General features: G+C 38.4%; 1 protein-coding gene and 1 long non-coding RNA gene across 7 annotated transcripts in view; one reads left to right on the forward strand and one right to left on the reverse strand.

Moving 5' to 3' along the window:
* The window catches only part of MCPH1 (microcephalin 1), a 127271-nt gene extending 111301 nt beyond the window's left edge, over positions 1–15970 (reverse strand). Inside the window, exons 1-7 of one of the 6 annotated variants that reach the window (XM_065835951.2) lie at positions 15533–15706; positions 13408–13499; positions 10495–10613; positions 4373–4457; positions 3619–3739; positions 3226–3366; positions 1952–2047 (exon numbers count right to left, since the gene is read on the reverse strand). In XM_065835951.2, the coding sequence (XP_065692023.2) occupies positions 1952–2047; positions 3226–3366; positions 3619–3739; positions 4373–4457; positions 10495–10613; positions 13408–13419 (574 nt within the window). In that variant the 5' untranslated portion in view covers positions 13420–13499; positions 15533–15706. Of the gene's footprint in view, positions 1–1951; positions 2048–3225; positions 3367–3618; positions 3740–4228; positions 4274–4372; positions 4458–10494; positions 10614–13407; positions 13500–15532; positions 15707–15801 lie in introns of those variants that run through there. The other 5 variants (XM_065835947.2, XM_071807002.1, XM_071807003.1 and 2 more) reach the window with 5 other exon arrangements.
* On the forward strand, positions 15369–18956 carry LOC136100646 (uncharacterized). Its single transcript, XR_011738490.1, has 3 exons — positions 15369–15851; positions 17471–17783; positions 18498–18956. It is a non-coding gene; the product is annotated as an uncharacterized lncRNA (long non-coding RNA).
* The last annotated feature ends 8664 nt before the right edge of the window (positions 18957–27620 follow it).

Here is a 27620-nt window from a genome sequence, read left to right on the forward strand (position 1 = left end):
CCTTTCACTTTTGCATTTGTGGAGAAAACCAGCAAGAACTTACACTGATAAAGCTAACTGTAATAATACTGGAAACTCAATAATAACGTTTACTAACACAATATTACCACCACCTTCTAGTTTTCACAGTTAAAATGAAATTAAATACAATATCATAGTATCATACCACATAAATTAACACAAAGAATTAAAGATAACCAGATTATGGAAAAGTATATCATTTCTTGTAGCTATTCTTATGAAATTATTTTGGGGGAGGTGATATACAGAATCTATTAATATGTCTCACAACAAATTCCTCTGAAACAATCTACTATCTCTGACTATTCAGAATGTATTTTCAAAAATCCTGTCATTCTAAAATCTGATTATTGCAATAGATCCTTTTGTTCATATCTGATTGGGTTGGACTAGATGATCTCCAGAGGTCCCTTCCAAACCTAAGCATCCTGTGATTCTGTTTAAATATATGCTGAGTGCAAAGTTTTAGCAATACTCCTCTGTAAGTGCTCCTGTTGGTTTTAGAGGAAGTCTTGATGTTATTTGCTTACTAAATAGAAATAATATTCCTAAACATATAGTGTAGCTAGTTAAATTAAGAAAAACAAAATATACAGAGATGAAAGAAGTTTCACATGACATGATCAGACTCCCATATTGACAATTGAAAAAGTCTTAACTTCAATCCTCAAATTAAACTGGATTCTTGAACATTTTAAACCATTATTAACCAACACACTCTCATGTTATCTCACAAGCACAAACAAAAGGGCCACTGTCACAGAAAATCAGAGATGGAAACTATGCTGAATATTCTCATGTGATGTGGAGGTCTATTCTGGATGTAAAACTACATCGAGCAGTTGTAATGGTGGAGAGACACACTCAAGGTAAAGTTCTCGAATCACAGTGTTCAACTTCATCAGCACATGACTAATTTACCAAAATAAAAAAAGTTAGTTGGCACAGCTATGCTACTTCCAGTGTTAAGCTATTACTTCTCCCTAACATTGTAAAAAGATATAGGAAGCTGCCTCAGGCTACAAGATACTGCTCCTGTTTTCATGTAAGCCAGCATGACAGAACACTTGTACAATGACAACAAAATAGAACACTTGAAAATAGCACAAGGTGTAGTTTATTATTGCGGTAGAACAGAGAGAAGGCAGAGTGCTCAAGTGGCCCTCATTATGAATTCTAAAGGCTGACATCTCTTTACTTTTCTACTGAGATCAAACACCAGAATCTGATTTCAGTTTTTTGCTCACATGGTTGAAAAAAGACATGTGGTCTGAAGTATGTATCCATTGCATTCATGATTAATGCCGTTAAGACGCCTGCTGATGTAGCTCAACAGCCTTTACTACAATCTTCTCCCTTACATCCTGCTACTATGCCAAAAGAGAGGAACAAACCCTTAACTTCATAAGTACCTTGACAACAAACAAATTTATCTGCAACCATAAAACATTTTAAAAGCTGATCTATTTTTATGCTTGTTAAGCTTGAAAACACATTAGATTTCCTTTCAAATTCAAGTTCTTCTGATTGAAAATTTGGAAGATATTTCAATTCTCTGAGATGTGTGCCTCATATCATTTTGCTTCCCACATCACACTGTTCAGTGTGCACTCAGTATTCTATACATGATCACTGTAAGAGCAGAGAAAACTGATGCCATGCCAGGACAAAAAGCCATTACTGGGGAATGGTGTGAGGAATTGAGTGAGGCAAGCAACACACCCAATGTGATTCCTCAGGCTCTGTTTTCCTTGAATTCTTACTTCTACATAATTTGGCAATTAAGAAAAGCTAAAATAATTCAGCTTAAAATCAAAATGATAGAGCAAATATATACAGTTCTCATTTTAGTACACCGTACTTTCCAAAATAAGATATACAGGCAATGTACTATATTTAATTTCCATAATCTGTAAATTGTGTTAGTTACCTGGTAACAATGTATCTTCTGAATTAGGTAAGACACAAGTAGACAGCGCACAGTCTCTTGGCCAACTGCTTGGAGGTATTTGAGACATTTGTGAAGCTAGGAATTTGTAAATAATAAACTAGTTAGCCCTATTTGCAAACATACATATTTCTACACCATCTATTCATATTTCAAAAGAACTCAATTGTAAGAGACAACTCATTGCTTTACCAACTATAATCACATAAATAGTTATAGACTGCTCAATAGTATCTCAAATTTACATACTAATAAAAAAGCTATTAGATATTCTACAATTCTAAGCAAATTTTTCCTAGATAACTCAGCACCATATTTTCTGAAACGAGCGAATGACGACAAAACATTATAGACCTTTCTAAGGCAGTTAAGGCATTTTACTAAAAGATCTGTCAAATTCTGCAATTAGCAACAAAGCCTTTATATACGCTTTTCCAAACATTTGAAGGTATTACCTTAAAACTCAAAGAGAAAACAAATGCAGGCCATGCTAAAATAAACAAGATTTTGTTTTCTTCCATTTCTTCACTTTCCTCCCACAATTATTTTTGAAATTATAAACTCACAGTCTTCAAACACTACAGATTGTCCCCCTCACTCCCCAGTGTTCCACATTTCAAGAGGTTTTATAATAACCAGCAAAACCTAATGACTCAGACCTCATACTTCCACAGTAAGGTAATGCAAACACTAAAAGATTATCTAAAAACTCCAGTGTAGTTTTAATTCATTATAATCCGCATTTTGAAATCAACTACATTTATTCAATTAGGTCATTCAAATTCATTCACTTTTTAAAAATCCTGTTCTTCAATACCTGGACAAAGTCTCATCAATTTTGAACTCCCTTATAAACTGTTAGACTGGGAGTAATAACATTATGATCTTTGCCAAGTACAGTATTCACATTAAAATTTAACAGGAAATGAGATTTAGAGTCTTGCTGTAAAGCTTAACCAAGTTGTGGTAATATCAATTTACATGTTCAGAAAGTTTAGCTTAAACTTAGTCCTCTTGAGCAGTCTAGTGATTAAGAAACTCCTTTTTGCAATTATTGTCTTCAATGACTTCTGCCTTTCAACAGAAAGAAACTAAAAGCTACAGCATTCACACATAAACGAATCTGAGAAGAAGGGTGGACACACAATCAAGATATGAAAAAAAATGGTAAAACCAGAGCAAGTGTGCAAAAATTCAGTGATAAAGTTGCTAGCCCTTTGTGCATGTCCACGGATGAGCAAAATCCAACTCCTTACCAGTAGGAGAAAGATTTTCTCTTTTTTCCTTCATCTCCTTTATTCTTCTTTCCATTGCACTGCATTCACGTTTTATCTTATTAACAGGACTGTATAGAAGTGAACCATTGTCTTCAAATAGTAAAACTGGTACATCAGTTTCTACACAAAGAAAATGCATTTGTACATTAATATTTACGTGCTATAACAGCTTCAGATATTAAAAAAAAAATAATAGGTTCCTTATGTCTAACATCACTACAGATGTCTTAATACCAGAACTTGCAAAGAACTCCAGAAGAGTAGGTCAACTTTATTTCTCAAGGTGAGATGCATAAAAATAAACAAAAACCCATCAACTGCTTTAAAGAAATATCTTAGGATATTTGAATTTTAGTCCAAAGTAGTTCTTACCAGCACTAATTGCTGTCTTTTGTACAGCTAATTCTTTAGCCATCTGGTCCAGTCTTCTCTGCAGCTTTCTATCATTTTCTGGAGTTTTTTCAACAAAGTCTTTTGGCTGCATACATTTATGCTACAAGACACACAAAACTATTAATTCGATGGTATAAAACTTCCAGAAGTAACCACACTTTGTATTTACCTACCACTTTATCACTGTATTTATTATCACTGTTTAATTCTATGCTACTTATTATGACCTCCTTGAGAGCCACAGATCATTGTAGAAATTAACATTTTCCAAAGTGAACTTTAATATTAAATAAGAAAGAACGTAACAGGTTTTTTTTAAGCTAGATTTTAGTAAAAAAGAAGGCTAAGTCACCATCTTTTCTTTTTCGCTTGCAGCAAAACTAAGGCTTGAAAGATTTTAATTTTTTTTAATACCAGGATTTTAGGGTAAAACATAAGCCACATGGCAGTAATTTTTTTTTTTTTTTGGTTACAGAATCATTATGTAATTTTAATTTAAAACTTCATTTCTTTATTCACCAATACAAAACTTCTACTTTTATTATCCTTTCTTCAGATAAGATGTCACATCATCACAGCCATAGCCTACCTTTAAAAACCTACTCAGATGGACAGGTAGAGTTCACAGAAAGTTCTGAAAATAAACAGTTCAAATGCCTGAGTTCAGGAAGTCAAGTTCAAACTTTAAAGTTCACTACTCTAGGTCTATTTAAAAACAAAAATACATGCTCACTTTTTTCATCAGTAGTGGTAATCCTTCATTAGTGTCTACTGCAGGAAATAAAGATTCATCAACATGTAGTCCAGTTTCTTGACACCTGTTAATAAATTAGAGAAGGTTTGGTGTTTTTAAGAATGAGAGCCTTTATTGCAAAAAGAGTTGTCTAAGTCCTCCAATAATGAAACACCAATCCTTCCTAAGTGTATATCTTTAGCATAACTACTGCAATGCTATAAACAAACAAATAAACAAACTATGTATTACATACCAAATAGGACGTGATACATTTTTTTTTTTTCCTAATGATGCCCTCTAAATTGCTGTTCTGAAACTCAGAGATTCCTACATCTTCAAAAATCACTGTATTAAGTCCTTCTGGCCAGATTCTGACTTTTGTGAGGACTGTGCACTTTCATTGTTCACTAGCTAGTGATATTAACCTGAACTTGGTCACTGTGATGACACTAAACTCCCAGCTACAATCTACAGAACGTCATGGAGGGGTAAAAGGGACAGGAAATTCTTCTATTCAAGCAAATGAGGCGGGAGGCTTCATCTGATCCTGGCCTTTACATCTCACCCATTAGTCTCAGTTTTTTGCCTTCTCTTTGTATATGCAATGCTAAAAATAGCCCCTTTATTGATGAGCAATCTATATTTATGTGAACTTTTTAAAAAAATTACAAAACCAAAAATCCAACTGATATCGTAGCCCTAGTTTTACCTGTCTTTTCATTTCAATGACTGACTTGAAAACAGTGGGACTAATATTCTCTTTAAATATGACACAATCTACTATAATTGTGATCACTAAGGATGATGACGAAGAGTTTCTTCAAATACATGGCAGATAAAACTAACACCAGAGGCAATGTAGGCCCACTGATGAATGGGGTGGGTGCCTGGTGACAGAAGATACAGAGAAGGCAGGGCTACTGAATGCCGCCTTTGTCTCTGTCTACTCTGCCAGAAGCTGTCCTGAGGAGCCCCGTACCACTGAGGCCCCAGAGGAAGTCAGGACAATGGAGAAGTCTGCCTTGGTTGATGAGGACTGAGTTAGGGAGCAATTAGGCAATCTGGACATCCATAAATCCATGGGTTCAGTACTACTTAACTTAATTAATCAACGACTTGGATGAGGGAATAGAGTGCATTGTCTGCAAGTTTGCTGATGACACCAAGCTGGGAGGAGTGGTTGACACACCAGAAGGCTGTGCTGCCATCCAGTGAGACCTGGACAGGCTGGAGAGTTGGGTGGGGAAAAATTTAATGAAATATAACAAGGGCAAAGTGTAGAGTCTTGCATCTGGGCAGGAACAACCCCAGGTTCCAGTATAAGCTGGGGGTCCTGGTGGACAGCAGGATGACCATGAGCCAGCACTGTGCCCTTGTGGCCAGGAAAGCCAATGGCATCCTGGGGTATATTAGAAGGGGGTTGGTTAGTAGGCCCAGAGAGGTTCTTCTCCCCCTCTACTCTGCCCTGGCGAGACCACACCTGGAATATTGTGTCCAGTTCTGGGCCCCTCAGTTCAAGGACAGGAAACTGCTGGAGAGAGTCCAGCGCAGGGCAAAGAAGATGATTAAGGGAGTGGAACATCTCCCTTATGAGGAAAGGCTGAGGGAGCTGGGGCTCTTTAGTTTGGAGAAGAGGAGACTGAGGGGTGACCTCATTTATGTTTATAAATATGTAAAGGGTGAATGTCACGAGGATGGAGCCAGGCTGTTCTCGGTGACAACCAATGATAGGACAAGGGGCAATGGGTATAAACTGGAACACAGGAGGTTCCATTTAAATTTTAGAAGAAACTTCTTCACGGTGAGGGTGACGGAGCACTGGAAGGTTGTGGAGTCTCCTTCTCTGGAGACATTCAAAACCTGCCTGGATACCTTCCTGAGCAACCTCATCTAGGTGTTCCTGCTCCGGCAGGGGGACTGGACTAGATGATCTTTTGAGGTCCCTTCCAATCCCTAACGTTTTGTGATTTTTTTTTCCTGTGATTCTGTGATGTTGAGACAAGAATTTGGTTATTAATACAGAAATTAAAGTTCTTCTGATCAAAACAGGTAAATATAGTTTTATTATCAAATAATAAACAATAAAACCAATTATGGCAAAAACTAAGGAACCTTCATATACTGACTATATTAGAATTCCCCCAGAAGCCATTCAAAACTGTGATTCTAGTGACACCTAGTGATCTAACTATTATTAAGTCTGTATCCGTAGAATTATAATGTATTCAAAACTGAGTAGCTAAGCATTAAAGAGCCAAAGCCCTACATGTATTTGCCACACTGACTTTAGAGTTCTCTGGAGCATCCAACAGAGATGATATTCAACGTGCTGGACTACAGTAGTTGTTATTAAATTCTGAATAATAATCTACATAGATGCAGATTACAGTAAAAATTACATTAAATTCAGGGATTTAATAGATTTAGCAAAGCTAAACAGAAGAAAATTTGACCATTAAATATCTTACAAGAATTTTTGACTTTGCAGACAAATTTGAATGCAAAAGATTTATCTATCTTATTTGTGACATGAGCTACCACACTAACACACAGGTAGAGTTCCCCCATTATGGGTTTGATTTTGAAGTATTAGGTGTTCTTAACTTGGATACAGATTGTAGCAATCCTATTTTATGTAGCGTTCTTTTTCTTGTTGGATTTTGGTGGGCTTTTTTAGGTCACATATTGAGGTACTTGAGTTGAAGAAGCACTAAATATTTTTTCAGTGATCTCAAAGCTGTCATTTTCCATTAAACTTACAATTTATTTGCATGAATCTTATAGCAAGTCCATGATTTTGTGCACTGTTTCTTTAGTTAGACATACCTACTGTTTTTAGAAAACAAAACATATAAAGGAAGCAAAACACTTCTTTTTTAATTAAAAATACATTCACTCTGGAGTTATGATTTTTTTAAATTTCAATTGTCCTCTTAATTTAAAGAATCTTCTTGTCAATCAAGTTACTTCCTATTAAGTTGTAGAACTGCATTCAGTTTCAATTCAAAGAGATGCTTATACAATAAAGCAGTAGCTTCAAATACAAATTCGAAGCAGATCATTGGAAAACATTTATGCTGGCTGTAATGGAGAAACGTATGATAGTATTTTTCAGATCATAGGGCATGTTCCCCTGAGAGGCTAAAGCACTGCTCAGGGGAATACAACACTAGTGTACGCAAATAACAGTTTGGAAGTAGGGGCCCACTAGCTGTTAAGTGGAGAAGTATTTAGTACAAAACAGAATAACCTGTAAACAATTACTCCAGCACTTCCTATTTGCTTCCTTGTCTGGTGTTTTCACAGCTCAAACATCACAAAGTAGCATCCAGATTAAATAACATATACTGCAACATTCTATTTCCAATATCAAGATTCCCAAAAGCATGTGAAAGCATGAAAACACAGCCACATTTCCAGTTTACTTTGCTATGTTTCACAGGTTTCTGGTTTAGGGATGGTCAGATGCAATACTGTATTTGTTCTTTGATAAAACTAGCCGTTTAATTGCTCCAGCATTTTTTAAAACCCATGTAAATCTTTGCTGACTATGATTCTGCCACAGGGAGTTCTGCAGCCTAACCATGTTTTGCTAAAAAACGTCATGTACTGTTTTCTCTGAATCTGGCTCCAGACATATTAATATGATGTACCCCAATTCTCCTAGTGAAAATCAACATTAATTTCCTATTCTGCCTTTCCATATGAACCTTTGTGTTCACAAGAGTCTCTTCCCTCCACTCTCACTCTTCCAGGCTCAAGTATTCTTGTCTCTTCAATCACACCTTGTGAGAAAACTATTTTATAACTTCAGTCATGCTCGTTGTCATCCTTCAGCGACACTCCAGATGTAACCATGATAAAATGCTGTCATTTCACTACATGAGGTTTTACGTTCTATTTCATTTGATTTTTGACTACTGCTAAGGTGACAATGCTATGAAAACATTTACTGTAAGTCCCAAAATCTCAATTTTCCCCTCACACAATGTGATCATTTTCCTTCCGATACGGTTAAGAGGACTTATGCTTTAAATAGTCTCCTTGACAGCAGCAAGAATTTTATTCTCTTTGCTGCCTAGCAGTCTTCTTTTAAAATTTGAACTCTGTCATAGAACTTCTTGGGTTTTAGCATTCCAGTATGAACACTGATTTTATACTGTGGTCATACTTACAAAAAAGCTCTCTGAAATAATTAGAGCAACCATCCACAAACCAATTAAGACCAAGTAATAACTGGAATATTGGGTTTTGAACTACACTCCAACAGCAGTCACCCAATCCCCAGTCTATACTAGAAAATTGTCCCTTACTATTATGTTTCCTGAAATGACATTTCACAGCATTTCTGATCATTCTGAGAACACTCCACTTGCTAGTGAATGGAACAGTTCGTAATCAAGCCCTCCTTTTGTAGTAATGCTAAAACTTCAGCTCATACAAACGCTGCATTATTTGCTTACACAGTTATCAGGTTCAAACAAAGTTTCCATTCATACAGGATCACTATTTTACTAGCACATACTATTCAGTCCTTCCTGTCCACATTGTCTCAGGGTTCAACAGACTGTCTTCTGCCTACCCAGTCTCTGAGATACTGATATAGTAGGCATATAATTTAAAGTCAGGCATTCCAGTTCCCTCATCTTACTACAAAAAAGATTTACCATGTACGCTAGCACAGACTTCCAGACTAATTTTATTTTTTCATTGTCTGTGCCTCATTTGAATAACCCTATGTCTGGTGAGACTACTCATTACTGTCACTTTTGTAAGCTTCTACCACTCCTGATCTACACTTTGCTCAAGGATATGATATTCCTATGAATTCTGCCTAGGGTATACATCAACCTAAGTTGTAAGCTGTTGAATACCTTTTAGCATCAACTTTAAAATAAATGGCAGAAGAAAAAGATTACAGAGAAGTTCAATCATAATGCACAGCTTTGGTCCTCCTCCACAATAAAATACATCTATCTCAGGTGATTCCCCCACTTCAAATGAACCTCATCTTCCAAGGCATATACCAAGACCTTGCCTTGTCCTGAGCACAATACTAGAAATGCTTCAAAACACACCAGGAAGGTGCTAGACTTCTCTTTCCTCCAAGACATCTTAAGTTTTCCCTCTGGATCTTTTCTCTTGCCTTTTTCTTTGTTGCTGGTGTCCAAACAACAGCTAAAGTTTCTTGAGGCTTTTGCACCCAGATCTCAAAGCTCCACGCTTCTGCAGAACTGCATGGATTTCCTTTTTGGCTAACAGACTTGCATCACAAGTTTTGTGGTTGTATCAGTCTGTATTTAAGTGGCTGCAGAGCTCAGTTTTAACCTCCCACCTTTTTTATTTTTATTTTGACACTTAGCAGACTTCTATATCTCCATGCGTATTACAATGGGTATAGAAAAGGGCCTCTTTACTCATATTCTAATTTCCATCATCACAGCAATTTCTCGATTGGAGTATTCAAATATAACATATGCATATTCTTAACCACTGCGGTTTTACACATCATCTGAAATCTAAGTTAGGCCTCATAACCTATAGACTAGCAAATTCTCATGGACTGGCTCCGCAGCTGAAATGTGATTTTTTTGTTCGTTTGTTTTAAATTTCACTTTTTCCATATGGTAATTCAGAATCTTCAAGCAGTGCTGTTCTGAACCTGCCACATGTCTTAAAAGCCAGACTACACACGGATCTTTTTCTTTCTTGCTAGGAGATATTCTAGTAAGTACAGGAATGGTACAATGTCTGTGATGGAATTTGCTTATTCATATGAAAATGGAAGAATTCTATTCAACATAAATGTCTGGTCTTCACTGCCTCTGCATGCCATCTGACAGCAAAGGAGTGGAACACTGAATGGGTAACAAATATACTACGGACCTACTTCAACACCTTAATTTTTCAAGAGTTATCATTTTACCTTTTTATGCAAATAACATGCTTTATAATAGGAATAATGTCATAGGAAAGTGATAATTTACTCGAAGATTTATCACTATATCAAGTACACTAAAAAAACCAAACAGGTACTGTACTTAAGTTTTAAGATAAAACAATATTAGAATCCACTATTTCTGGAATGGGTCACATTCATTATATTCAGAAGTACTCACTTTTCCACCCAGAGTACAGAAACTATTTTTACACCCATCTTCTGTGCTTTTCTCCATGTAGTCATACGTCCATCTTTGAAGATTACATGGGTCACGTGCTTGTTCAAAGTTTTTGAAACCTGGAGAAGTACACAGAGAGCTCATCTTTAAGTCTGATAATCAGAAAATGCCAAACTAGCTAGCATTGTTCATTTTTAATGTATAAACCATTAGCTTAAAGACTTATTCTAAACATTATGTCAAGGACTCTTGATCTTTCCCATATTCACAAGAAGCCTCAAGCAATAAAAAGTCATCTCATTAGCCAAGTCAATGCAATACATGCTAGAAGGCTAGAACAGCCTTCTGTTTTCAAACTTCTTTTCTCTCGTTTACCATTTTCATCTCCCTATTCCAGATGTATTGAAACAGAGAAATAAACTCAACAGCAGAGTCAATTATACTGTTAAGTGGCATTCTTTATTGACAGCACTGGGGAACGCTGGGCATCATCCTCCATAAGTCCTCCAAAGACCGGATCCTCTTGTGTTACTTATATTCACATAATTATTACATATGCATTACAATTTTTGAAAATTTTGATATACAATACATCTATACTAAGAAATAATTGATGATATTAGTTACAATTGTTTAGTTTCTTACATGTATTAATTATTAGCTATATATAAACTAAGCACTCTACTTCTTAACAATGAATTACTTAATCTTCTGTCTCCCTCTTGTCATGTAGAAGGATCTAAAACTTGAAAAATATCCCCTTGTTTTGAAGGTGGTCAGAAAGCATTTATCTCATGTCAATTGATTAATGATGGGTACATCTTTTATAACTTAATCACAGAATACATTGATTTGGCAGCTTCTCTTCAGTATCACTAATCTTGAAACATTTATACTTATGTAGCCCAACGCCTTGTGCAACAGCCACTATGGAAAGTAGTTGCCACTATTCAAAGAAATGCCAAATTACATCTTTCATTTAGCAAAGAACTCATAGGCTTAACATGTACAGCTAACCTCATCCTTAAAATTAGTTCTCATCAATAACGAGCATTTCTAGTTTTGAGGGAGGGCTGAATCTACCACAAACAAAAAAAATTATAAGGGAACACCTGAAAAGGTAAGAAACACAGAAAACTTAAGTCAGTACAGCTAACATCATACCTGACACTTTCATTGCATTGTACAACTGATCAAAGTTTCAGTTATCAGCCTTTATTGACAACTAAATGCTAAAATTTTTAGTTCTAGATACTCCATTCTTCAGAACCGAAGTTTCCTTTTGTGGAAAAAAACACCCTACGCATAAAACTATTTGATCAGTTGTTGTGGTTGTTGACATTGTGAGACCAATACAATCCATATTTTAGAGCAGCATCTTCTCAGCACAGCCAAATGGAAATAGTTCTGGAGCTTTCTGCCATCTTCTCAATTGCATCACTATACTTGGTTTCCAACATGTTGGGCCTGTATTTAGCTTTAAGAAAATTATTCAGCTTTTCCAAAAATTTCTGGTGGTGGCAAGCCAATTTATTACTTCTTGGAAGATAAAAACCCACAGTATTTAAGTATTTTGGTATCAAGGAACAATGAATCTCTTTTGGAATAAGTTATGACTCCAGATACAATTGTTTCTTCACTTATGCTAGTATCTGGCTCACAGCTCATGTCCTAAGGAGACAGATGCTGGACACAGCTTTGCCTCCAAATTATGGAGGAGCACCACCTTACACCTCCTTCTCACCTCTCCTGTCTCCTCCATTACCCTGGATGTCCTCTGCTGCTCAGCTGACCTTAGCTTAAGATGTCTGAATCAAGAATCTAGTGAAAAACTAATTTAGAATTTTATTTCCTGACACAGTGACCCAAGTCAGTTTACTGTCATGTGCTCAGCCCAATAAAAGGGAAGTGTCTGGAATACTGAAAGGGTAGGAAAACTCCTTTTCAGCCACAGACGTCTGCTAAATAGGCCTATCTATATCACCTACCCATACCTTCCACCATATCCAGCTACTTTATTTTGAAGTCTTACGCTTAGTCATATTTTCTGTGAAAAAAACCCTAATATAATCAGACTAGAATTACATAGATCTGATAGTACAGCACAAAACAAAAAGAAATATTTCTTACTCAAGTTATTTATTGAGAGTTGTATTTGCTTTTATAGTAAAAAGTTATTCTACTGTTTTGTCATGCTATCTCAGCTAAATTCATACAGAAAGAGGCTTTGAAGAGAACAGCAAAATTTCCTATATTACAGTAAGATATAGCTACACATGCCCATCTAAAAAGCACTAGGAGTTCACGTAAGTGTTATTTACAGCCTGACATGGGCTCTAAAAATGTCCGTTAACCAGTGAGAATGTGCAAGAAGGTAAAACACCAGTTTGACTCGTTGAAGTTTTACAGCTGGTAATTAAACAATTCTTGTGCCTACAAGTCAACTATGCTTGATATGGAAAAAATAAATAAATCACTGACACATATCAAAGACTCTAAGATGTATTTTTACTAGCACTTTCTGGAGTTTAAGCACATTTGTGTGAGGGTGAATGGAAGAATAAAATGTCATGGTACTTGGTTAGAAAATATTGTAGGCAGAGTAGCTGCCTACAAGTTAAAGAAAACAAAATAACATCAGGTACATACTGGTAAACCACAGGTTTGCAACACATACATTTAGTTTGCCCACAGTATGCGGCAATCCCAACACTTCACAACAAATGCACACTATTTCCCATCTTTCACTAACAATAATTTTACAGCACATTCATCTATTCTCAGGTCTGTGATTATCTTCCCCCCTGCACGTTAAAAACTCATACTACAAAGAAATAGAGATGACAAACACAAGCAAGGTACTTCATAATGAAGAGCTTCCCTATTCTATTTCTTTCAAAATAGTTTCCTTACTTTTGCTCCCATATCAAGAAGTTGATGTTCAAAGGTTTTTGAGTAATTTTCTCTTCTGCTAGATGACCAAACTTCTACAAATGCAGAAACACCTAGACCAGAAGAGAGAAAACAACAAACAGCTAATTAAGTATATGCTAAGGTAAGACTGGTTTAGCCTTTCCAACAAAGTTTTGCTTTTATACATATTCCATTCAGTAGCAAGTATAGCTTTTATAAATTGACTATCAGATGTTAGCAGCAGAATGCTCTTCTCAGAGTATTTCTGTCCTTTAATTATAATGGAACAAACTCAGAAGTTTGACAATAGTTACAGAACTTTTCACTTGGTCTATTTAAAACATGATACAGCATTGCTTGTTGAGCTGGTATTTTTATATGACTGCTTACCCTTATTATTTAATCACTGCTAATCTTCAGGTTCATATACAAATTTTAAGACAAAGTGATGTAACAAGTTACAGAACATAATGAATTACACATGGAAGTATTCCTTCCCAAACTCACAAAAAACTGCAGAAATAATACTTAACAATTTTTGGTTGACTTCGATTCCACCTCCTTTATACTGAATCACCCCAAATTAAGTACTTATCACAGGGGCTAAAACAATTTCAAGTCAGCTGCTTTATGTAGATTTAGGTATATTGCCTTTAAGTAGCTTTCTTTATCAGCCAGACTAATGCTGTCTTCAACTAATGAAATCAGCCTTGTTTGAGTTCTTTAAACAAACATGGATGGATAAGCAAATGAAACTTACAATAATAACTTCATTATTTTTACCCAGGACAGGCACTCAAGTGACCCACAGTCAGCCATGCCAATTTCCAATTTTGAATGATGAATCGGGAAAGTTTCAGAAAACTGGAGGAATGCTGGTGCACCAAACCAACTTGACATGAACCACGGGCTGAGCAACTCTCAGAATCCATGAATAAAATTGAAAGTGTCAATTTAAAAGGGTCATCCATGGCAAACATTGCTTAAGTATCTTAGTTTGTATTTCTGTCATTCTGTTTCATTATTATGTAAAGTGAACTGCCTTCTTTTTAAATGAAAACCAGAATAATGCTTCAACAGCAGAAGTACTTCTATAAAGACTAACATGCTTTCATAATTGCTAGAAATACTTGTAACATGAGAGAAATATGGGACACAAAACATCTCCTTAGCCGAAACACAGGGGAAAATCTTATTATCAGTACTATGACTTTATATATATGTGGGAACTTAAGTCTACTCCAATATGCTTTTGTGTTCATTCTACTACAGGACCAGGGCAGCTTTTGCCAGAGTTGTTTTTTATCTTGATTGCTCTATTGTGAAAAAGACTGCATTCACATTTGAAAAAAACAATACCTTCTTCATATTTCAAGTATTTTAGAACCTTCATAGTTATTATTCTCCTAGAAAAACAGGTTAGAGCATTTCAGTGAAGGTCAAACTGGGAACTTAAAAGGCACATCACTTCAAAGCTGCACACACCTGCAGTACGATTTAAAGGTATATTTTACAGTAATGAGCCAATTCTAGCTAATCAAATATACTCCAACAAAACACAAGGCACTTTGTAGTTTTTGTACAGTTCATGGAAAGAAGGAAGGATTTGGAGCTTTTTTTGAACTAAAAGTGCTCGGAGTAGAGCTCAGTTCTTGTAAAGGGCAACTTATGTTAGAAAGTCTCAGGGTGGCAAACAGTGTGGAAAACGAACATCAGCGGGCAACCTAATGAGGCAGAAATTTAGGAAGACGTACAAGAAGTCAGGCAGGATGCAGCACAACCGACCAGGGCAGGAAGAGCGAGGCGAGCGCCCAAGCGGGCCGGCAGCGGTGGGTGGTGGCGGCGCCGACTAGTTCTGTACCGGGAGCCGCCCCGCGGGGCAGCCGCTGCCCCACCACGCCCGAGGCCGCCTGGCTTCCAGCCAGGCCCTCCCCACCGGCCGCTCACCCCCGCCCAGCCTCCCACCGGGGCGGCCAGGCCGCGCCACCGGCGTGCGACGGATTCGCGATCTATCAGAACAGGCCCGCAGCGAAACCCCCTCCGTCCCGCCCCAGCCCTCCCGTGCCCACCGGAGGGCTCCCCACCCGCGGGGGGGCCACGCCAGGCGGACTAGCGGAACACTGACCCGGCCGAGGGCTCAGTCCCGTCCCTGACTCGGCGTCGGGCCACCCGCAGAGAGAGGATCGGGCGCGGAAGGAGGCGAGCGGGAGCCACCACAGCGGCTCCGGCAGGCCCGGCCGCTCTCCGCCGGCAGCCTTGCCGGGAAGCACCGGAGAAAGGGCCGCGAGAAGAGAGGTGCCGGGTCAGCGCTGTAAACGCGGGTCCCCTCGGCCGCGCCAGAAGTAGTGCAGCCCGGCCGCTAGCGCAACCACCGCACAGCGGAGAAGCCGGTACCTTTCAGAACGGGCTCCATTAGCGGCGCAGCGCAGCACCGAGAGCCTCCGGTACCCGCCACCGTTCAAACTCGCCTCCACGCACGGCCAGCGGGCCTGCGCGCTGCGTGCCTACCCCGGGTCCCCGCCGCGCCTGCGCGTTGCCACCGGCCGCCGCCAAAGGGCGGTGCGAGGGCCGCCCGGCAGCGGTGGCGTGGTGGTCTCGGCGCGTGAGGGGAGGCTGCGGGCAGGGCCTGGCTGGGGCTGTGAGGAGCGGCGTGACAGCGCCTCCGTGCCGGGGCTGGATCCGGCGGGGATGCAAAGTGGTTGTGGCGTCCTCAGGTCCCTTTTAGAAATAGATGTGTTATGTCCAGCCGGCTCTTGCCGAGCATAACGCTGGGGGAGTCTCGGGGCAGCCGAATGCTGCTCAGAACAGTGTGAGGCCGTAGATAAACAAGTGAATTATCAGGGTTCGCTGTGAGGTGTCCTAAGGGGGCTTCTCTGAAGAATTTCACTTTGTAGGAAGGTGTATCAGACAAGCAGTGTCCTCTGAACTCTCTGGTGGCTCAAACTGCAGTGTCTGAAGTGAGAAAAAATGACAGAGAAAGCCAACAAAATGGACATTAGCAAATGAGCACAGCCAGGCAGTATTTACCAAAGCATTCAAAATTACCTAAGGGTAACTGTACTATTAATATAGTAATCTCACCCTTATGTGAAATGGCTTTGGTGCTAGAAGGCTGGTCTGTAGCAAATGTGATACCAGAGTGAAGCTGAGAGAAAAAACCTGATGTCTTCCCCAGGAAGACTGATAAAATTTATAATAACATAATGGAATTAATGAGTATAAGGAAACCTACAATTAGAAAGAAGGAGCACTTCTTTTTCACAGCAAAACAATGCTGCACGGCTTTATTATGCAATTCACACAGTTCAGAAGCACAAGCATTGCTATATGGTTGTATAAATTAGTGCTGTTCTGAAATCTTCAGTGTACAATCTTGGTTTCTTCATCTGAAAAATAATGCAGCTGAAAAGAAAAAAAAACAATAGAGAAGGACACTGCATGTTTTCCCTAAAAGAAGTAGCTATTTAGACAAAGACTTGTCAGCCTGGAAAGGGAATGGTGGAAGGCAGATGTTCTAAAGTCACAAAAATCATGAGCACCTGGAGAAGTTGAACATGGAGTGGTGTGCTCCCAAAGAGCCCTAGCAGGCATCAAGTGAAACTAACAGATGGGGTTGTCTTGGAAGAGGCGTTTCCACGTTGTGCCTGATCAGGCTGTGAAAGTGTGTTTGGAGTGCTGGCAAACCATGTAGTTTGTAGAAGCAAATTCAGCAAATTAGTGAAATCCATTTTAGGTGTATCAAAAACGTACAAACACAACTTTACCTCAGCAAAGCCCTGAACTGCAGATTGCTAGACTCTGAGGAGGTCAGTGAACACTCTGAGTTTTTCTCTTATTTCATTCTTACTTCAGTCATCTCCTACTGGAGAGACAGTGCTGACCTAAAAAGGCTTTTGTGTGGTCCGTTATGCCTATACTTACTTTCATGGAGAAGCTCAAAACTTAAATCTTCGCCCCTTGGAGTCTACAAAGCAGATGGCTATACCAATGCTATTTAAGATATCTTATATATAATATTTCATCATTGATGCAGTTGTTTTTTTTTTTTTTTTTTAATTTCCAGGGCTTTACTATGAACTTAGATCTATGGCATGTGCTGAGCATGAGCTCTTGGGTGCTCTGTCTTATGAACCTATGACAGACTTCCTTTTACCTGTGTATTCACTATGTGAATAAAGTGACCAATCAATCTACATGTATGTACTTGTTATGTATTTGGTTATCCTTTGTACTTATGTCAACATGTTACACAGCTCTTTGCTAGGCAATTATGAAATGTACTTACAGAGATTCTCAACTGTGGCTCAAGGAAAAAGATGTCCAGTCTTCATGCAGTGTCTGTGAACACAAGTCTGAAGGCAATTCCAAAAGCAGAGGTATTAAATGTACACTGCCAGAGAGATTCAGTTTTCAACACCGTTGGAAATAACCTTCTGCTCCATAAGAGCTCAGTTGTATATAGGGATATAAAAATGGTAACACTGAAGAGGCAGCGTATAATCTTTAAAACTCTGGCCCCACCACAGTTAATGGGAGTTTTGTCTCTGAGTTAGTGCTTCCTTAGATTCAGAACCATTTCTAAATCAGTGCTTATGGGAGGAATAAGTAGCTGTGAGCTGTTTGTAGACACACATATTGAAACTGGGGTGTTCAGAAAATTAGCAAGTAGGTCAAATTCTTTTAAGCATGTTTAAATACATCAAATTCTGTTGAGCCTACTATTAAGTAGTGTTCCAAAATAAAGTAAGACTTGGCATTAAGCATAGGAAAGACACCTAGAATAGTTTAAGAAGATTTGTTATTGTTAAGTGTAGTCTAGTTTTGTGTATCTTTATTGTTTGTTTTGTTGGTTGGTTGGCTTTATGGGCCTGTTTCCAATTTGGACAAACAACAGTTTTAACCTTTTATATTTTGCTTCATTCTTAAGTTTCCGAGCATGAGTCATGGGTCCCAGATAAAAAGTTGGGGTGCATTACTACCCTTAAAGTAGTAAATCCCAGTCAGTCATTCTGTGTATTTAACGCCCAAATGCTTGCATACCAAAACATATTTGGAGTTATCTTCTCTACAATGACATTTTACCATTACAGATGCAGAGATGGGAAGAAGTGCTTGGAGGAGGCTCAAACTTGCATGTTGCCTTCATGGAGGAAGCCCCAGAAAGCAGCTCTGATTGTCCAAATCAACTATCATAATCTCCTCTGACGAAGCAGGCTCCTCATTTTCTCAGCAACACTAACAGTTCTTGTCTGTACCTGTTTCAGTCTGAATGTCGGTTTCTTAAGTAGCATACAAAACTGTAGTGTTTCAGCTGCCATGTACTGTAATGTTAATACTGAACTTCTAGAAATACTTTACATAATTGGCCGTAGGAGCATATGTGCCATTTCTCAGGGCCATGTAATGATTCTGTGATACACTAATATTTCCAGGTCATGAGCTCCGACATTGTAGCTGTTTATTAGTTTCTACTTTCATTGCAGTACAATATATGAGCTCATCCAATTGTTTTTATATTCTGGTCTACTTCTGTTTTAATAAAGCTTATGTTCAGGCCACCTGCAAATTTTATTAGTGCGTTTTCTTTATTTCCAAGCTCATAATTAAAATAATAAGTAAGATAAGATTTTAACTGTATCTCAGATTTAACTGAAGCTACAACTGGGTCTTAACAGCTCATTCAGGATCTCCATTAGAGTCATCTTTAGTTCTCTCTCTGTTGTGACCCATCTTATTCCAATCTACCTTCCCCATTTGTGAGAAGGAGGTATATAGTAATATGATCTCAGGAATAATAAATTTTGCAGTTGACAGTTTTTGTCCCTTCCCTATGCCATACATTGCCCCTAAATGCCTTTTTCCTTTCTCCTATTCTAGTTGATATGAAAGTCACCAAAATTGGTCCTGATCAGCTAGCACCAGGAAGACATCTTTGAGTGCAGGAATGGCCACCTGCAGCTGGTTAGAACTTAACTGTGATGACACAGTAGAATTACAGGCCAGAAAAACAGCTGAAAGTGGTGCTAATGTAGCTCAAAATTGAGGCTATAATAGTGAAAGGAACCTCTGACACTGCCATTTTTCATACCACATAGTAATCTGACATGCATGCTGGCAGTAGTTTGTGTTGAACTGTTGTAAATAAGATACAGGAGTCACACCTCAGTTGTCTCAGAGATATTACAGTCTCATTGCTTCTCCACAAGCAGAATGCCTCCTGAGATTGCCAACAGTGGTTTGTTTGTTTTCCAGTTTTCCTCCTTTGACTGATGCTTAAAAAGGCATGTTTTAGCTTTCTGCTTCTGTTCCACAGAACAATGAAAGCTTTTCTGTTTTGTAGAATAATTCAATCTAAACAGAGAAGTGGAAAGTCTTATATCATATTTTTCCTGTTTCTTTTTGTGTGTATTACGTGGAGTATCAGTATGTATTAGTAAAACAAGTAAACAAAAAAATTAGAGGTTTTTTTAACAGCCAAAGAATCTTTGTAAGCAATATTGTCAAAAAATGTTGCATAAGCTTGTCAGATGGGTGTCTATTTATCATTGTCAAAAAACTTTACTGATAGTCTCATTTGTGTTTGACGGAATATGGAAAAAAATATGAGAAACATTTATTTCTTGTCACAGATGAAGTGTAATATTATGATTCATATAGTCTTACAAAATTATTGAATGTTCTCATCAATGAGATGACTTTGTTCATTTTCTAGTCCTGATGTTCATGAGCAAAAGAATGACATGTTCTGAGTATGAGATCTTCTTCAGGAAAGGAAAAACTAGTTATTTTTTTTTCTTTCAACTGAGGCAGTGACACCAATTTTATTTTGCTTTCTACCCTGTAATTTGAGAAATTACTCCTTTTAGATCCACAGCTAATCTGCTGACACAGCACTAGCTTTATTTTGAGTTCGTGAAATGCTGATAATAGGATAGAGACCTACCCTTCTAAGTTTTAACTCAGCAAGACAGTGTCGTTGGCATACTATGACCCCAAAGGCCTATCAAGAAAGAAAAACACAGCACCATGCTGAAAAATAACAGCCCATCATGTAATTGAGAGCGTGACTCAACAACATACTAATAGGCAGGTGTCCGTGTTGTTCATGCGGGTGAGGAAGGCTCATGCATCTCTGAACAGTTTTCACTGCCTGCAGTTCAGACTGTGACTGCAGCTGTGAAGGGGTGGGAAAGCCAGTGTATCTGACCTCTGTACTAAAATTCTGTGCTGAAGGTTTGTGATTTTCCCAAGCAATGCAGAACTGGACTATGGAACACAGACTTCTTGCTTTTCATGCAACTCTTTTTGGAGATGCAGATCCGAAATATGGAAGATGGCATTAAGGACGAGTATCCAAAATGCTTCATGATCCTATTCTTACTTGGAAAAGCAGCCCAAAAGATATAGTTTAAAAACACTGCCTCGTCGTGTGTGTTCAGGCAGGTCCTGGTGATACATGTGAGAGCAATTTAAGAGGTTTCCACCTCCTGCTGTGTATTCCACTATGTGAGTCTCAGGAAAAGTGATGGCAGGGTAAATGTGGAGTTCAGGCTGTGAACTGAGACAGGAAAGGTGCCGATTCACATTTACTGCAGCTGACTCAGCTCCTGAAGCAGTGCACATAGAGTGCAAAGAGAAAAATGGTAAGTGTGAAGCCCCTGACATGAACGACCAAAGATCATTTGAAGGTATCTAGAGCACTTTACTTGCCAATTAGAGCTTCTGACATGTCTTATGGATTAAGTGATACATGCAGGACAGGAGCCCTCTGGTACCGTCTCTTCAGGAATAGACGCCAAAACAAAGAATGCTGCTATACACATGACTATACTTCGCCTGCATCCTATCAGCAGATCTTATCTCCCAAGTTAAGTCAGGTATGGTAGAGTTCAGGTTCAGAGAAGTGTCACTGGTGTGGTCAAAAGTATGCAATAGATTCTGTATGGCTAAATGTGCCTCCAAATGTACTGGAAAACAGTCATCTGAGGCGGGGGGATAAAATAGGGGTGTACAGAATGATGAGTGGCCTAGAGAGGGCAATTGAGGAGTTCACTCTCTGTTCCCGATAAAGTAGGGGCATCAAAGGAAATTAGCCGAAGGCAGATTCGGAACAAACAAGAAAAAAATTGTTCCTTTACTACGCAAGAGGAACTTAAACTGTAGAATGCCTGGCATTGGGGTGTTGTGGATGACAAAAGTGGACACAGAATTCACATGGAGGCTGGAAGGAAAATATACCGGCGGCTACTAAATATTAAATATCACAACTATGCCTAGTTCAGGAAATCTTGAAGCTGTAGATAGGTTGAGACTCTATCTGAGGCAGGTTACTGGGTTAGGTAAATTCTGACCTAGAATACATATTTTTATGTTTCTTAAGTTCCAATTTGTGAGAGTCTTGATGCTGTAAGAAAGGAATCCATTAAGTTTCTGAATGACCCCAGCTGGGGGTGGCAAGTTAATACTTGTGATGGTAGGAGTATTCAGAAAGATTTGAATGGACTGATGGGAACCTCACTAAATTCAGTAAGGATATATCCAAAGTCCTACACCTGGTGAGGAAGGACCCCTGGTAATAATACAGACTGATTTGGGTTCTTCCTGTACAAGAAAGACATAGGTAAACTGGGGCAAGTTCAGTGAAGAGCCATCAGGATTGCTGGAGCATGTGTCCTGCGCTGGGACCAGTGTATGCTGCTGTGGAGCTTCAAACTCACAGCAGTCCCTGACATCTGTCACCTTGTGCTACACATCAGGCCAGTGTTCTAAAGGTGCAACAGAATTACCTGGAACAAAACCACCTGCAACCTGATCTTTTAGAGAAGAACAGATCAGCACCGGGAATGCTGTCTTCCAGAATGTTATAGAACACTTAGTTTTTGGTGCAGTAAGTATTTATAGACTGTACCCATAGAGTCAGCTGCAGTTGTCATTGTAATAAAATGACTGGTCTGGAAAGTTTGTGTGGTTTTGCTTGTTTTGTTTGCTTGTTGTTGTTGGTTGGTTGGGTTTTTTTGTTGTTTATTTTATTTTATTTTATTTTATTTTATTTTATTTTATTTTATTTTATTTTTCCAGTCTACTTGTCCATTTCCCACCTCCTCTTCAAATATGTTTAAACAGAGCTGTAAAAAGTTTTTGTATGGTTCTAGCTCTGCTTAGTTAATCTGTTGCCATAGTAATTGGATGGAAGAAGTGCAACAGAGCTGTCAGTAAGGTTACATGTGCAGGCAGACTGTAGACAGGCAGGAAAAGTTGCTACTCCAGAACAAATTACTAATGTTAGATAAATGTCCATTTATGTTCAAGTAGGGCTAACCCATTGTGGTTGTTTCTATTACTCATCATATGTTTTTAGTCATCAGAGATCAAACTAATCTTTTATGCAATTCTAGTGAAGCCAGTAATGAATATGACTCATCTAATATTAAATGACATAAAATTCAGAAACTGATTATAAGGAAGAAGGTAAATGGCAGATGGGAGGCTTGGGAGCGCTAAAGATTAACCCATTTGCTTTTCAGCTGTTCGAAGTTGGATCCAAATTTCTCTTTCGGCAAAGCAGTGGTATAATATATTTGCATCAGCAAAATATACCAAAATGTATCAGAAGATAAAGCAACTTTGTCAGACTTTTCAAAACATAATGAAACAAGGTAAGAGGGTACTTCCCAGTTAAGAGTAATTGGTGTAATTATGTAATGCTTGCAGAACATGTACATGAATTATATTTATCAAGACATTGTTTCTACCCTGTGAGCTACAGATACATAGATCATTACTTGGGAATTTGTGATATAAACACTATTTGTTATGCACTAGTCCCATGGATGTGAAAATTTAAAGTGGCACATAGATGTACTGGAAAATCTGTAGAGATCCACAGACTGGAAAATACTGAAGTCTGCTGACTGATAACAGGATTGTTATTTGACTACTATAAGGCATCCCAAAGTTTTAGAGCAAAGATTGTTTTGGATGAAGTTCAAGAATGAGATTATTCTGAGGTGGTTATATACCTACTTCGGTTTCTATGTTCTTTCACATACCACAGTTCTGATACACTTTGAAACACAAAGCTAGACACCAGGTGAACTGAAAGATTACGTTGTTCTTGCTGTATCATGTTAATTTATCACACATACATTACATTTCCAAGTGCAACAGGTAAAGTTATTCTTTCATGCAGCTCAGCAGAGCTACAGAATAGATAAGTGTCAAGGGGTTAGATTGCGGGCTGACAATCAAACCCTGGCAGATGTATTGTTAACCTCCTCTCCCCCCACCTTCCCCCTTTTGCCCTTCCCTCTTCCCCCTTCCCACTCAGGACAGGCGATCGGGAGGGAAAGAAGGACAGAGAGAGAAGAGAGTTGGAAAAATTAAAAATGTTTTACTAATGCTACTAATAAGAATAGAGAAAATAAAACAAAATATACAAAACCAATCTTGAAAGTCTCAGCAACTGCAGAGCCAGCACCCAAAGTCCTGGATTGGACTCTGCGACCAACCGGAGCTGGATTCAGTCTGTCACTAGGCCTCAGTTCACAGGGGTGATTTGCAAGGTCCTTTCCTAATGTCGGCCATAAGGAAAAGGGAAAAAGGGACGAGATCCTCGTGATCTCCCACTTTTATATGAAGTATTCACATGAATGAAATGTTATACACAGTTGGTCAGTTTCTTGGTCACTTGTTTCTTGTTGCCCCTCTCGTGAGATGTCCATCCGTGCTTATCAATAACTTCACATTCCATTGCTATGTTTACCAAAACATGTATCTGGTTCTCCAAGAAAATGCAGCTACTATGAAGGCTTTAGCTGACAGGCAAATTCACTAAAAGAGAAACTTGTTTTTTAACAAAACCAGAACAATAAGAAACAACTTCTCAGTGAGGGTAACAGAACACTGGAACAGGCTGCCCAGGAGGAGCTGTGGAGTCTCCTACTCTAGAGATGTTCAAGACCCGTCTGGACACCTGCCTGTGTAACCTCATCTAGGTGTTCCTGCGCCGGCAGGGGGATTGGACTGGATGATCTCTTGAGGTCCCTTCCAATTCCTAACATTCTGTGATTCTGTGAATATTTCCAAAACCGATTGGTTAATCTAATTGAAGTTTTCACATCATTTTTTGTTAGCTAGAAATTAAAACCTGAGATTCATGAGGATATGGCTGGCAGTAAAAGAAGTTTGTGCATGAGTAGTAGGCTTCAGACCTGTGATTAGGATTTTAATGATAATTTTGTGTGCCTAAATTTCAGTCTGGCTACTGTACAGAACATTTTTGTTGTTAAGGTACAAGCCTATAGAGAAGTCACTATTGAAGTCACCTGTTAATTTACAGCACAACAGCTTGCCCAATAACTGCCAAAAAGTAACTACTCTTTCCTAGAAGTAAGCAAATGATTGATTACCCTTTCTCACTGACTAGCGAGAAAATGTTTACAAGAGGCAAAGTATGTATGGGAATTTTCACAGTGGAATGACAAATTCTTTGCATGCTCATGGCCTCTGTTAACTTCTTTTATCTTGGTAAGTTGCTGATAGTCTTAGAAAATATCATCTGCCTTCCTTTGAAACAAGACATGTAGAAAAGTTTGGATTAAGCATCTAAACCTATTAATTGGTTTGGAAAAATTAGACCTTAACCTGACGTTGTCAAAAATGGCGGAGTATTGGGGCAAAGAAACAGTTCATTGAACTCTCATGTAGGACTTGCAGACAGCAGGAAAATTGTGTCAGACAAAAAGGAAGTGAATATGTTATTAGGAAAAAAGTTTCATCACTATACTTGCTTGAATAAGAAGTAGTATATAAAGTCTCAAATGGGATTGTAAAAGGATTCTTTCTCTAGGAACATACTCGGTGATGTGGAATTCATCTGCTTTGCCTTCCTGTTGGAACAAGGAGTTCTTACTGACAGTATACTGGGTTATAAAAAGAATTTTAATGTCTCTTGAGGCTGAAGAAGAGACAAAGTATTCTTATAGAGAGAAATTTCAGGAGCAGCAAAGCTCAGGAGAAACAATAGGATGAGTGAGGTGTCTGTCTTTTTCTCTTCCTCTAAGGGAAGAACTTCAGGTGCAGTGCATGTATGTTTTACTAGAAGCATGGAGAAAATATTACTAGGATGATGTATGCTTTACAATGGTTTAACAGGTCTACTACAAATTAGGCTCATCATAATTCTCAGTATGATAAATGTCAGGGCCATTTAGATCTTCATGACAACACAAAGGATAACATTTTTTCCCGAATATGGACATGTTAGTAGTTGGCACAGAATTTTTGTGCAGTACATCCATGATAAAATATCTTTGAAGATGAAACAGGTTTAAGAAATTATCCCTTCCATACTCACACAGTAATAGCATTGTTTTTTGCTGTTCCCTTGTAGTGTCAGTAAGCTGTTAGATGTTCGTGATGCATTGTTAGCTGCCTTCAGGTTAAAGGTAATATCTTCTTCTCCAAGACCCATTTTTTTGAACAATGTTATTTCATTTTAGTGATCTTATTCAGAGCAAGTAGGAGGGGACAGAAGGAGCTCTTGAGGATAAGAAACTTCTTAAGTGTGCTTTATTGTTAAAGATAGCGTATTATGAACTACAACCTCATTTTTGACAGCTTTTACGTTGCCTCTCTTCCTTGCATTATTCAGTGATGATCTTTGCTTTTTCCAGACTGTGGCACTATGTTGTATGAGACAAAAATTCACGACTTTATTCATATCTGGCCTCAAAGAGAAAAAGGAAAATCATGTCCTTGTCCCAGACCTGTCTGTGGTCATAACATCAGGATCATTACACCCAGACTACAAAGCCAGGATACTGTGTGTATTGCTGCAAAAGTTATGTTTGATTGGTGAAGACAGGAAATGTACATAATTGGGGGAGGCGGGGGGGGGGGGGGGCGGGGGCGGGGGCAGTGTGTGTGTGTGCACAGTATGGAGCACAAGAATTAAAAAAACCACTTCTGCTGGTAAAACAAGCATATTGAGTTTTAGAAAATTAGATTATATCCATCACATCACAAGAAAGAAGCACACCAGATTACATGAATCAAGGCTGATCAATGCTTCTGGTTACAAAGAGGAAAACAGGAGCATCATTAATCTGAAATGCTGCAGGGAAAGCACTTTCTTCGTTTTTCAAAGCTATTACATAACTTTTCAGTCTCAGTTGAGTTTCAGAAGTCACCTAGAAACTAAAAAGGAAACAAAGCTAGCAATTTTTTGCAATAGTTTTATTTTACATCATAGGAACATTGCTCTTGCTCTCCTCCTCTGAAAGTAGGCCATCTGACCAACAGAGATAAAGACATTATTTAGTAAATTAAAGGGTAACCAAAGTGATTCATAGATAATGACTGAAGGGTTTCATTTCTGAATATAAACAGTAACCAACAAGGTAGTGTGGGTGGAGTTCATGTAAACATTTTTATTTTTTAATGTGAGAAACCAGCAATTACATATTTTTCAAGATGCCAGGAGTTGCATCTGTTTTCTCAGTCTGATTTAATTGTTCCTACTTCCTTATAGCATAGGAATTCTGTAAGAATTAATTAGTTAATGTTTGTTCATTGCTTTTTTTCTAGGTGCCCTCATGTCCTGTTATACTCAGCAGAAACATTTCAACTCAAGTTTCATTGTTTCAAGAGGCTGTAATTTATTGTGATAAAATGTTGCAGTTCTGCTCTTTTGACCAGGAGGTCAGTCTGAGTGTGGAGTAAACAGGATGGATTTGTACATATTCTTTAAGGAGAAAGCGTTTTCCTCTCCCATCAACAGTATTTACAACAGAGAAAGAGGAGGCAGAGAGAGCAAGATGGTGTCAGAGAAATAAGAGGGTAGCAAGGAAGAAGCACGGCTGAGGTCCAGGTAAGATTGTTAGTAAGGAAACAAGTCTTTGGCAATGATTGTTGGGTACACCACTTGTTCACAAATATATATATTATATATATATATATATATATAAATCTTCAGGGGAAAAAATGTTACTAGAATGTAGAGGGAATCATCAGCCATGCACTACACTTGCCAAAATGGCCAAATAAGTTTACAAAAAACACTGCTTACTGACTGCATGTGTTCTCATCTAAATGTGTATTATACAAAAGAGATAAAAAAGGACTTTCCTCAGTACCAGAAATGAAAAGTGTATAATTGCATTACTAATATTGCCTGACACCATCAATTATGTGCTTGATGATTCCTGCCCACC

Source organism: Patagioenas fasciata, chromosome 3 (genome assembly GCF_037038585.1).
Source record: "Patagioenas fasciata isolate bPatFas1 chromosome 3, bPatFas1.hap1, whole genome shotgun sequence".
Classification (NCBI taxonomy): Eukaryota; Metazoa; Chordata; class Aves; order Columbiformes; family Columbidae; genus Patagioenas; species Patagioenas fasciata.